General features: G+C 52.8%; 3 protein-coding genes across 3 annotated transcripts; all 3 read left to right on the top strand.

The window, feature by feature from the left end:
- The first annotated feature begins 3,412 nt into the window (after positions 1 to 3,412).
- BCR38DRAFT_132039 (uncharacterized protein) lies at positions 3,413 to 4,502 on the top strand. Its single transcript, XM_040853560.1, has one exon. It carries the CDS (start codon positions 3,520 to 3,522, stop codon positions 4,093 to 4,095), a length of 576 nt encoding a protein of 191 aa, XP_040718711.1. The 5' UTR covers positions 3,413 to 3,519; the 3' UTR covers positions 4,096 to 4,502.
- A 936-nt stretch (positions 4,503 to 5,438) lies between these two features.
- On the top strand, positions 5,439 to 6,804 carry BCR38DRAFT_455410 (uncharacterized protein; the record flags this gene model as incomplete). Its single annotated transcript, XM_040861788.1, has 4 exons — positions 5,439 to 5,531; positions 5,567 to 6,487; positions 6,550 to 6,673; positions 6,743 to 6,804. The coding sequence occupies 4 exons, from the start codon at positions 5,439 to 5,441 to the stop codon at positions 6,802 to 6,804; spliced, it is 1,200 nt and encodes a 399-aa protein (XP_040718710.1).
- Positions 6,805 to 8,004: 1,200 nt separating this feature from the next.
- On the top strand, positions 8,005 to 10,212 carry BCR38DRAFT_471989 (uncharacterized protein; the record flags this gene model as incomplete). The annotated part of the gene is made up of 4 exons (XM_040862891.1): positions 8,005 to 8,131; positions 8,231 to 8,501; positions 9,295 to 9,572; positions 9,609 to 10,212. The coding sequence occupies 4 exons, from the start codon at positions 8,005 to 8,007 to the stop codon at positions 10,094 to 10,096; spliced, it is 1,164 nt and encodes a 387-aa protein (XP_040718709.1). The 3' UTR covers positions 10,097 to 10,212.
- Between the last annotated feature and the right edge of the window lie 2,694 nt (positions 10,213 to 12,906).

Here is a 12,906-nt window from a genome sequence, read left to right as displayed (position 1 = left end):
GCAGGCAGGCTTGGATTGTAGTATCTAGAGACCGTATGGGACCAACTTAGGATTGGCCTCCCACGCACCTTCGTAGTACCAATACAGTCCCCAATACTTGGAGTCCAATGTGAAAATGGTCCGTTGGCGTCACATGGGATACAAGTCTAAATCTCCAAAATCTCCAGCATGGCTCTCGATATGTTTCTTGACGAACAAGGTGCAAGAACGAATATGTCACATGCAGCAACTACTGAAAGTCGCGGAAATTTCGTAGTTTGCACCTTTGTTTGGGTCGTTAAACTGATGATTACTACGTTCTGTTCTCATCAATATCACTTGAGATCAACCGACCGGAAAAGGTGAAACATAATTGGCTACCGCCCATTTCGCGCCTTGGAAGGCAATATCCGCGTCAGGGATCTATTATTATTAGAGTATCACATTAATGGGTTCGGGAACGCCACGGCAGCTAACCTAGAGTTAAAGGCAACTTCCAGTATCTCACATGATGACTCAAAGCATAACGTTAAACCTCACCGGCAAGCAGATCCCGAGAGCATATGTGTCCGTTATGGATCTATGGCCTCATTCGAAAGCAATAATAGAGACTTTCCTAGTCTGCTCGTGGAAAAGTCCGAGGGAGAGCTCCAGGGAAGCTTATGTGGCCCCATCTGTCAACTACTTTTTTTTTTTTTTTAGTTTTTTTTTAGTTTTTAGAGTACACCATTTGCAGATCAATCAACCACCCAGTCCCACACGCGAGGGGCCGGAATAACGATACGACTATGCAATTTGCAGGTGTGCTATGCGCCTAGAAGCTTTCTAGAACTTTGAGATGTTTGGCCGGCGAGTATGTATTGTCGGGAGACGCGGATGCAGCGAGCATGAAATGCATGATTCAATCGCACCAGGGACGCGCCGCTAACTGATGTCCGCCTTCGTACGGTTAATTCGTCTTGACCCCAAATTAGGCCGAGATTCATGACCCTGCAGGAGCTTTCTGGGGCTGGGATGTAACGTCAGAATAAACCCCCATTTGTCCTAATCGTGGGGTCACGACTGCTGATCAAAAAAGCCCTGTCGATGGCCTAAAAAGCGCCTTATCGATTGACGAAAAGCCCACGGCATGGGGTGGTTAGTCGACACGACAAATACTATGTTTGTAGAATCTACAGCGACGGCTAGTGGGCGGCAATAAACCCGAAAAGTGGCTTTGCGATTTGACGTGTCGCCAGTACGCAATATGATAGTTTGGTAAATGAAGCTGTGTGTAACCGTGTAGAATAGGTTCAGGGCATAACCTTGATTTGGATGTCAGATCAGATCCGTCTGCCTCTTTAGGAAGTTGACCTGCAACGTCATTAGCCAGTTCGGAGCTGTTGTCCAACATAGGTGGGAGCTTGGGGCAGTGCAGGGGACCATAATCTTGCGAAGCCCGGCCGAGAAGTGGTTCCAGAGCTGAGAGCGCTGTAGGGCAATTTGCCGTTGTCTATGCATTAATGCGCCGATGAACGTAACTGCGTGCGTGCCTCGTGGCTGGCGCGTGGTAGGCACACACATTCCCGGTAAGATTTGTAGCCGAGTGTTAGCCTATTGGCTGACCGCCAGTGTTACGCGCGTGCACACTTTTATGACGGCCGTGATGATGCCATCAGGCGTTGCCTAGATTTGAATATTTTCTGGCAGCGGAGATTTGCGCACGGGCATGCGATGTCAAAATGGGGGCTAGCGCACTGCAAGCACTCTCGTAAGGCCTTTCGGCACTGGGACAGTCGTAGGATGCGCACTATTGACAACGTGGTTCGGGAAGCCTGCATCTGCGGCCGAGATTGACCTGCTCAAGGGTTTTCTGCAGCTCTGAATGTCTAGAGCGCTCTGGTGGTGTGCGGGTTCTGGGGGTTCACTAGTTGTCGGTGTCGCTACTCGAATCGCACCACCGGCAGGTAACAAGTACTCTAGCGAGCCTCGAAATAGCGTCAAGCGTGAGAAGCGGTCGAGACTCCCGTATGCCGCCAAGATGGTCCTTATTCTGGGCTGTTAGTTGTTTTAGGCATGAGGCATTGTTAATTTTGAAGTTGTAGTTGCTCTAAGCGGAGGAGGAGGTGCCAAGGCGAGCCGGCAAACTGCCGGTAGCGTCCGGGGATCCAGGGGGGGTTGGGAAGAAGGTTCAAAACACGCCGAAACGTGCAACAGAGATTGGTCATTGGAGTTGGCGCCTGTACGAAGCATAACACTCTTGGTATGGTTCTTGGTATGGTTCGTTATAGAAACAAAATAGACAATATTATTGATGCACATAAGCTTGACAGCCGAAGGTGAACCCTGTCGGCCAGTCTTTGTACAATCTTGGTCAGCGTTTGGTCAAACTCGGCAGTGCACTGTCGTTGTCGATCAGGGACTCGGGGACTCGGATGGCGGCCGAACTAGCTGGCCAGTGCCAGTGATTTACGAGGACGATAATTGTCGAATTTGCGGGCAATAACGATGAAAACTGCCAGCAACGGAAGTGAGCGCACGAGGTCACGGGTGCTGAGAAGGTGCGAGTGAATGGCACCCAATGCAAGCACACGTAGGACGAACTGGCATATGTTGACAGCTCTGGTGGGGGATCAATAGATGGTCCAGGCACCCCAATTGCGAATACCCGTTGACCATCACGGGCCACAAGACGTTTATTGTCAGGCCAGGTTGGTTTTGCAGGGCAAGCCGCGTTGCCGCGGGTGCGACTCCAGCAAGTGGCAGGCGGCCTCTGCTTCGCACTATTGGGCTCTAGCTGCTCGGGATGTGTCGTCGCCGAGGACCACTTGGGACTGCTGCGAGTCTGTGAGTGGCAGATGCATATCATGACTTTGGAGGCTGACAAGGTGCATGCTGCGTTACCACGCAGAACCTGGGACGATGCCGAGATGTGCTTGCAGCGCCGCAGCGGACCACCCAGCACGTCGGATCCGCTAAAAGACGAGGATGCATTGCTTCTGGAAGTTTGGAACGTCAGGGGCAGACGAAATAAGGGCAACGCTTCCCATGTATGAGATGACGGCACCCGACTCCCGTCTGTCAACTTTTAGACGTTAAGGCCACTTGTGCGTTTCGAGCTCGTGCGTGCGAGTCTAAACGTATGTGCTGCCGCAACCATGCTTGCTATTTTTGGATGGTATTTTAGGCAAGAGACAAGCTTCTTTCTGGGGTCGTAAGTGGGCTGGCTTCAGGGCATCAAAAATGGTCCTCGTTCCTATTTCTGCCTCGTGCTCGGACTGTAACTTCCCCGTTACGTTGCGTTTGTGTCGTTCGCGTAATTCCAGTTTTCCAGGCGTTGTTTTGACATCATCGTTGTGATCCGTGTCGTCCCCTCTATTTTCTCCTCTTTTGACTCCTCATCCTCCTTGTGTATCCTTATTCCTCACGACGACCACCGCCACCACCACAGCAACCAAACATCGTCATCCACAGGGCCACATCGCCGACGCAAGACGAGAGGCTCAGCATCAGGGACCCTGGCCAGCGCTAGAAACAATTTTAATTCTTCTAGAAGTCGAGATGACCCTCATTTTGCCTTTTGCGGGCAGCATAATCCAGCTTTTAATTGCTTGGGTGCGCCGAAACGCGTTTCGTTCATGCGCATCCCGGTTATTTTGCTCAATGCCCACCCCATCCCCATCCTCACCAATGTCAACGGCCCACCATCCACCGAGCGCTCAATCCTCACGCCCTCACATGACCCTCTTTGCTCGGTCGTCTCGGCCGCAGTTCGTCACATTTATTAGCAATTGCTTGGAGGGTCTCGCTCGCATTGATTCACGCAATATCAGCATATTCAGAAGACAAGGTTGCCGGCATCGCGCATCGGGCGCCACAACCGTATCTGGACAAGTATTTCTGGCTTTCTTCGAGGCACGCGCTGGACGTGACGGTATAGCCGCGGATTGGTCTGTTGATGCGCAGACTTGGGGAGACGCAGTTTGCTGCCCCGGCAAACAACTGAGCCCCGACTTCCAGCACTCGAGCCAAGTGGTAGCCTCAGCAGCCCATCTCCACCGACGCGTCGCGATGACACCTCATCTCAATGCATTTTTGGATAATGACAATGAGCCTGGGAGACGGTCACTCCGGTAATGATCTGATTTTGTAACCTCACGTTGCAATTCCAGTTGTTGCTGTTACCTCCCGTTGCCCCCTCTTTGCTTCACACTCCTCATTCTGATGGTGCCGTCGCAACCCCGGGTCTGTTTCACGACAATTGCACAAGGCCGCCGTGTCCATTCCGAATTGACAAGGCTATCCACAATAGTTTGAGGACCGCTTCTTAGGGCTATGTCCCCTGGGTGGTGCCTGGTACTGGTCGGCAATCTGTCAAACCAGTCTTGGGCTTGGGTGTAACCCGACCCGAACAGCCCTTGCCGCCCCATGGTGTGGTCGGATCGCGATTCTTTAATTCCTTGTTATAGCCCACCCCAGTTCAATATAGGCCCCTCTCAGCGGAGACATCAGCAGCCCGACCATTGAGAGGCTTGGGCCCAGCAGCTCTTCTCCGGCATCATGTCCCAGCGCGCAACCCCTCCAAGAATTGCCATTGCCATTGACTTGGCTTTCTTGGATAGAAGAATAAGCCAGGGGCCCGCAGTCCTGAGTCTAGTGGTGGTCAACCCCTGATTCCTCGCTTGTCATGCTCTGCCAACCGCATAGTAGGGCTCGTTTCAGCTTTTATTTCTCCATCTGGCTGTCCTGTTTTGCACCCTTCCATGCGTTTTCCACACCTTGCGCTCTTTGGATTGATTACCTGTGCCTCTAAGGCCCCTGGAAGTCCAAACTGGTTAGGGTGTTTGGAGCTTCTCAAATCCCTTCACTCAAACCCTGTCCGTCGAGACTTGTCTGGTGGAGGCTGCTGTCCCCAGTTGCATCATACCCCGGGCCGGGATCTCGTTTTTATATGCGGCAAGCAGACCATGGCATAAGATCCTCAAATTATGCCACCGTCATTGAAAGACAAGGGAACCGGTTCTCCACCAGCTCAGGAACAACACATGTACCTGTGTCATACATGGCATGTCCACACCAGTGCTTTAACTTCTGGGTGAAAAGAGAAGCAGGTTAGGTACCCGCCCACTATTCCCAGCATCGTCCCTGTCCGTATGAGAGAAACGATAAGAAACATCAGATGATATAATGCAGAGCTTGCCCGCTTCTACGTCCATTCCTGTCTGACTTGTGTCAACCTATAATAGATCGGCTGCGCAGAACTGTTACGACGGCACAGGGGAAAAACAAAAACACAAAAGGTTAACAGACTCATAAGATCATAGTAGCTCCGAAATTTTTGAGAGCACACGAATTGCATTGATCTACTCAGCAACAGACGTCTTTCAACGGCAGCTCGCCTGAAAACCATCCACCACGCCTATCCCGCCCTTTTTTTTTTTTTTTGGGAGCCTCAACGACGACTGACGCTCCGCTAACACATGTTACCGGCTTTTGGACGAGAAGTACCCCTCCCTCAACACCTCCCCGGGAACCGGGCAAGACGGGCAAAATTTCGAACCTACGCGACGCAGGTCCTCCCACTCCGCAGCCCTCGCCACCATCACAGCCCCGAGGGGCCTCGTTCCATCAAATTCTTTCCCTACAGAGTCCGGCGACCGTCCAGAGCGGTTCGCTCTGGCGGAACCCATGCATCGGAGACACGCTGGCGGGCAACTACCGAGTAGGACCGGACTACAATGTCGGTTACTCTCCCCAAGATTCGCATCCGGGCGAGCAGAGCCAGTCTCAGCACGGATACGATTCTCACCATCACCATCGAGGGAACCCCCTCCAGCATGCGGGGTCGGGCAGCTTACATGAGCAGACGCCGCCACAGTCGCATCACTCCATGTCGCAACATCACCATCCCTCCCACCACCACCAGATATTGATGGATCCATCGCAGCACATGGGCGGTCTTCCGGCGGCGAGGCATCTGGGACACCCGGGTCCCTCGCATTATGGCGCTCCAGGGCCATCACACGGGCTACCGCTCTATCCGTCGATGACGCCTCCGCAACCACACGGTGGTGGCGCGAAGCGTAGTCGACCCGATGATCTCGATCTCTCAGTTTCAGGCATGCCTGAGCTGGATCAAAATCTGGAGTCGATGCAACAGACACCCATGGGAGCCGCTTATGCGCAAGCGGCGGGTGCTGCACCCACGCATCACCACCACCGTCTTCCGGACCAAGGACCGCCTTCCAAGATGATGCGACGGGAGGGCGACGGGAGTCTCCCGGGAAGCGGAGGAGGGGCGCCTAGTGTGGTCGGACAAGTCGGGATGCCATCGCCAGCACCGCGACCGCGAGGGCCCAAGTTGAAGTTCACACCCGAAGACGACCAGCTTTTGATCGACCTGAAGGAGAATAAAAGCCTGACTTGGAAACAAATCGCCGATTTCTTTCCTGGTCGATCGTCAGGCACACTGCAGGTCCGCTACTGTACCAAGCTGAAGGCCAAAACAACACAGTGGACAGATGAAACGGTAAGAAACGCCGTCTTGCGGTCTAGAGATGGGGGCCAAACAGCTAATATACACTTCTTCAGGACCAAAAATTGCGAACAGCTCTAAACGACTACGAAAACGAGAAGTGGCGCATCGTGGCTAACAAAGTGGGGACCGGCTTCACCCCCATTGCGTGTCGAGAACGCGCCCAACAGCTAATGGGAGGTGGACCCGAGCATGGGGACGAGCACGATGTTGAACATGGAATTGAGCATGAGGACTTATAGCAATCAGCGTCCCCCCCGGGAATTTCGGCTCCCGGATCAGGGGACACCATCTTCCCACGACACTTCTAGGGATGAGGAGCTCGTCCATCATACCCTGTCCACAATCTACCGACAGCAAATCGTCTACCGAAACGGTCCTTCGACAACCCCCCCCTCTCCCCCGATCGTCCTCGAAAGGCCAGCTTCATACCGAGCGTGATTCAGAGACGAGCTTATTGGCAAACGCCGCCCATCGAGACTCCATCATTTAGGACGACTTCATTGCTTCACCAGGATACCTTTACCTTTACTGGAAATTCAGCAACTAGCAAGGCGCATGGTGTTACCAGCTGTTTCCATCCATTTTCTTTTTTTCGACAACCACCCTTCGTACGACGATAGTGGTGTCCTTTGGAGCTTGTTCTGCTCAACTGTTTACAGAGCGGGCCCCTTAATACTAGAGATACCAAGAACCACAACGGTTTATGTTTTCCTTGATGTTGACGACCAATAGAAGAGGGGAAACCGGGTTGAGAGCCGAAACATATTTTCCCTCCGCCCGCCCCCAATCCTCATGGCCACATCTGTGAGTGGCATGCGTTGCATTGCACTGTACACACGTATATGATACGAGACGGCCTTTCTTTTCCCTTTTCGCAGTGGTGGTAGCTTGGTTATGAGGGTATGCAGCACGTTTGGAGGAGGGTTTTCATCATCTTTGGCATTCACCGCATCTTTCATGGCGACATTGATAGATTAGGAGCCATGGCGGCAGAGATACCCCTGGGTAGATTGCCTGCGATTTGCGGGATGCAAGTGTGGAAAGGCACGACGGAGCGAGCGGACAACTATGGAGACAACGACGACGTGCCCGGGGAGGCTTGCGGGTGCTTTGACCACGGGAATCCATCTCGGTCAGGCCACGATGCGAGAATCAAAAGTCTTGCAATAAGCGTCGGGAGCCCCGGGGCGTCGCTGTGCGAGCGAGGGGCATGGGGAAAAGCACAGGGCCATTTCTAACTTGTTCATCTAACACCCATATGTAATAATCCCCCATTTTCTGATATATTCACCAAGTTCAAGAAACGAACGCTCTTGCGGCGCCGTCTCGTCAATATAAAACCACACACTACTCTAAACTCCTCTTCTCTTCTCGCTGCGCACTGATAAAGACAAATGATGATTCCTTGTCCCAGGTTCTCCAGATTGGCTTGCTCCTACGGTATATCCGAGGTTGTCGCATGGCGTGGCGCCGCAAAGCGGTGCAGACGCAGCACATATGCCGTGTCCATGTCCTGTCATGTCATCGTGTCGAGGGTCATTTGCCGCTTACCGAATAGACAAGGGCCTTCGAGTCATCCATGGGCGCCTGCCCGCCTGCCCCAGGTCCAGGGGTTTGGCGTTGTTTGCTGCGTAAGTAAGTTGTTTTTTAATTACCGATCTCGATATTATCCAATCGGTCCACACCTCATGGGTTACGTGCTGTAGGCAGTCTATATCACCAACCACTTATTAGTCGGTCGGATCCCTCTGCGCGGTGAATCGCATGCTGTCATTTTACTACCTGGGCCACCGCAACGGCCCTGGAATCCTGACAAAGCGAACAAGCAATTTACGTGCCGCAAAGGCGATGAGACCCAAGGACAAGGATGCCACACCACAACTTGCGTACGTGATGACGCAGATTCGATTCGCAATGATGCCTCGAAAGGATGCGAGCTGTATAAGGGACATGAGCGTGGCGGGTTGAGTTACGGACGATCAAGCCCCTTTGGGAGGTCAAGAACGTGTGTTGGTAGTATTATGTGAAGGTGTATGTAAGTAAGTCATAATCCCTAAGCGAGTCGTGTAGAGAGAGACAGGCGGTGGAACGGCTGCACGAGTTCCTCATCTGCTGGATTGTCGATCTTCCCGGGTAACTGAACCCCAAAAAAGACGAGGTTTTGCCATTTGCCACAGAGATGGGCTATTGTTGATTGTTCGGTGGTGATCTCTATTCGAGTCCCAGATGCAAAAACCCGCCCAGGAGTGCAGCTGTGTGGGAGACAAGGCCAGGCAAGGGGGGTGGGGGAGGGGGGAGAATATGCTCTGCCGAGAGGGGGGGGGAGGTGATGCTGCAGGCACTTTGTCAATTACCGAGGCGATCCTTCTCACGTTGGGGCTGCTACTATTTTTTGTCCCACATATGTGCCAATGTGCCGTGAGCGGGAAGCAGCATTTCTTTGCCCCATTGAAAGGCCCCTGGGCCGTGGCCTGGCGCTTGGGTGGCCTGCGTTGCCTGCTGTGGGTTGGGTTTCCCGGCTTTGGAGCGCTGCCGATGCGGCATGGGGGATAGCGTTGTTGATTAGGACCCTTGACCGGCCGACAGTTGCCACCCCACTATCGGCCGAGTACGAGAAGATCAACCGCCCTGTTTTCCTGTCTTGTGGGGTTTTGCGAAATGAAAAGCCAAGTTTTGATACGAGAGAACACAAGATGGTCAAGATGTTTGAGTTTTGCACGTTACCATCGGTCTGGAGTATGATGCTGGTTCCGCCGGACTCCTCGGTTCCCGTCATGGTTTATTTCATCTTTGTTCAGGCATCATGGCCATGTTGCAGCACAAGAGTTTTTCTCGCCAATGGTAGCGATTTGGGGTCGATTTGGTGGTGTCTTGATATCGCCTCCTCCGCTGCCCGGCGGGATTCAGTCTGCTTGGCCGAAAAGGGCATTCATGGTCCCGGATAGAGAAGACAGAACCTCGCGCATTTTGACGGCCAGGGAGACGTATCGAGGTCCCAAAAAGCGACTCCACATCCATGTTGGGAACAGCAGCCGACCAATCCAAGTCATCGATGACCGGGAAAAGCGAGGCCATCGTATCCAGAACTAGTCAGTCAGCCGAGTCATAGTAGCTCAGGAATGGAGGCGGTCCATTGCCAATGACAGCAGCGCCATTTGGTGGTCAATTTTACCATTGGGAACGACTGGCCAGTACGCCGCGCCGGGCGAAACCAGGGCGGATATGTCCCATGCCTCCGCCCACACCCTGGCTGTCGTTACCTGGATGCCTGCAGAGGCGAAAAGCCACAAATGCAATCTCGAAGATGCGAGAGGTCAGCCACCAACTTGCTGCAACTTGCTGGGATCTTCAACCCCCTGTCCGAGAATTTGTTGGTGTCTCGTTAGCACGATCCTTCAGTTCCCAGTCGTTTTAGTCAGTGATTTCTCATCACCGGATCTCAGCTTTTCATTTCGAAAACTGCCAGGCATAGCAAAAGCCAACAATCTCGAGCATAGTCGACGTGGTTCTTTCAGAGACGATGCGGCAGGCACCGCATGCAACGGCAAAACCCGCGATCCTGACAGCTGGAATCTCGCCGGCAAGTTCCTTTGCGCGTAGACCCTGCCTGTCGTCCGATCGTCCTATCATCTCATGTTCTTCCTTTCTTACACTGCTGGGCGTCAGCGGTGAGGGGCATCGCCTGATAATTCAATTGGTCACGAGGTCGAGGGACGGGCCCCCCTGCATCTCACTTGCAGATTCGGATTTCTTTTCTCTTTACTCTGTATCTCTGTTAGATATTATTACTATCATAGTAGTAGTATAGATGAATACATAGGTTAAAAGTCCATCCAGAGGGAACTTGGGCCTTTATCTCTTCGTGTAAATTCCGAGTTAGAAATCTAGTTTGAACTTCTCTATTTCTTTCTTTCTTTATTTGTAACACATAGCTTCCTTCTGTTTTTTAGGGGCACTCCTATAATCTAGACTCCCTTTAGCCACCGATCGGGCGCTCGCGTCCCGAATTGGTCTAAGCAGTCGACGGGGCGCTCAGTGACAAGGACTGGCTAGTGAATTGTGGCGGGCAGCTCCGTCACCTGCAGAGGAGGAAACAAGGCGTCGCGATGTGGGCTACTACGGCTCTCTCTCGCACTTGTCACCACACTGCGCTTTGCAAATACAGGGGCCGCTGTCACAAAACCCGGACACCCCGGTCTGGGAGCTGGCCGCCGCCCGGCAGCCGCTGCCAGGGCTATGCGCATGGACACCACACCGTCATCGAGGGTTTTATAGTCTGCTGTCTTCTTTAGCCCCGAGCTTCACGTCTAGACGCCGCTCGAATAGGCCACACAAAACCATTTGGGATGGATCCGATTCCATCAGCGCAACTCTGCCGGACGCGGGCTCCGTCCCAAGAATTGCACTCTTTCCGTTCAAGTAACCGGAACTATCGCAGCGGGTGTAACGGCGCCTAAAGTAGCGTGTCACTAGCTACCCATCCCCAAGCAGCACTCCCTAGACGACTTCAAGCTTTTGGAATGATCTGCGAAAGGATTGTGACCACTGTTTCTTCTCTTCTGCATGACGGTGCCAATGCCTTAATCGTTTCTCGTGCGATATCTGTCACGGGTGAAAACGCGAAACATCTAAATCTTACTCCGACCAGATCAGATTGTAAGCGGCTCGAGACGACTCGACGTTTGTGTATCATGCGTCCGCAACCCCCCCTCTCCCCCTTCCCCCCTCGTCGGTTCGAGGCTCGCTTGATCTACGTGCACGATCATGTCGTGTTCCGGCTCGTTACGAGATGTAAATCCGCCCGTTGCACAAGCGAATTGAGGCTCATCGGTAGCTAGATTCAGCGACATGGATCGCTGTTGGTTCTGACTTCCTTGTCGAATGAATGTCAGAACAGATACATCTGTCTCAAGCCTAATCCATCTCAGCTCTGATCGTAATGCCGCTCTCATTCTACGACGGATCAAGTTTCACCGCGCGGAGAGTTCCCGCATCGCCAGATGAAAGCCTCAACGCAATAGTATCATGACCATGTTCTCGCAGTCCGTCCTGCCGAAGAAGAATTGTTTGCTTCTTTCGTAGAATCATCGTCCAAACAGTGCGTGACCGCTAGAAATTCTGTCAATTCTGTCAATTAGGCTCGTCCAATCGGGGGTTTTCACGGTAACGTCCACCTAGCGTGGGTGATATTACAAAGTTGGAGCTGCTGTAACGCTGGCCCGGTTTGTGTTGCAATGTGGAGAGCGCCCAGCGACTAGTTTTTGTCATCCAGTGACCGCTGTGATAACACAGTTATCACAATCAAGGCATTTTTCAACGGACTCCAGACATTCATCCCAACCCAAATTGCAAAGCACGAGAACTCGTTGGTCATTGTGTTTATTCTTGATATGGCAGGCCTAGCTCTGACACTAGATGGGGGGATCCGAGTATGAATGGGTCTGAAATCTCACTGTCACGCTGTTACTCTGAGAGGCAACATCGTCAATGCGCTTCACGTAACAGAGGTGCAGTAGCATTATGATTCTCCATCTCAAATCCAGGTGTGAACACCGCGCTATCCTTTGATGATCCCGATTGCGTGATTGTTCCTAAGCTTTTAGGGCTCTGCATCGTGCTGGATGTGACTCTCACACCTGGACAGACCTCCCGACTTCATCTCGATTTGGCGGGTTTGCTCGAGACAGTAGCATCGTGGCCGGCTGCATGCATTTTCAGGCAGCTAGTTCATCGGATTTCGTGCCTTTTATGGGGTAGAGGGGTAGAGGGTGCATCTAGACGCCGCCAGACTGACCGACTAATGAGACTGCATATCGAGACTCGATTGCGTGGCTGACGACAGCCTGCTCAACCCCCAAAGCAGTAAGCATGTTGATCAAGGCAATGCGTTGTATGCTGTGCCTCTCTGTGGTCACCAAATCAAGTTGGGTGTTTCCTCCGATTGTACCTTAGCAGACCCATTAAGGGCTTCGGCGACCCTGTAATGGACCCTATAATGGAGCCTATATCGCACCCGTTATGAGCATACGAACCAGACTTGGACCACCACCGGTTCCGTGAGACTGACTGACTCTGGGCTAGTCTGGTTAGGCGCACCTAATTTGTTTCCTCCAGTGCGGTGATTCCTCTGCAGGTGACGGAGCTTTCCTCGACGATTCACTGGCTCGCCATTACCACCGAGCGCCCCGTCGACTGCAATTAGACCAATCCGGGACGCGAGGGCTCGATCGGTGGCTCAAGGGGGTCTGTGTAATGGGCGTTTTCCCTCCGAACAAAAACTAGGTGGATAGTAGGCAGAAGCTGTTGGCGTGCGTATCCGGCGACGATGGCTGCAGACGAGGAGGGGCCGCGTTCAAAGTTCTGACTCGGCCGGCGATTTTGGTGATAGGCCAGTCTACGTCATCAAATTT

The sequence above is a fragment of the Pseudomassariella vexata genome (assembly GCF_002105095.1).
Source record: "Pseudomassariella vexata strain CBS 129021 chromosome Unknown BCR38scaffold_3, whole genome shotgun sequence".
In the NCBI taxonomy this organism is placed as follows: Eukaryota; Fungi; Ascomycota; class Sordariomycetes; order Amphisphaeriales; family Pseudomassariaceae; genus Pseudomassariella; species Pseudomassariella vexata.
The sequence above is the reverse complement of the archived record's forward strand: the minus strand, read 5'-3'. Positions and strand labels throughout refer to the sequence as shown.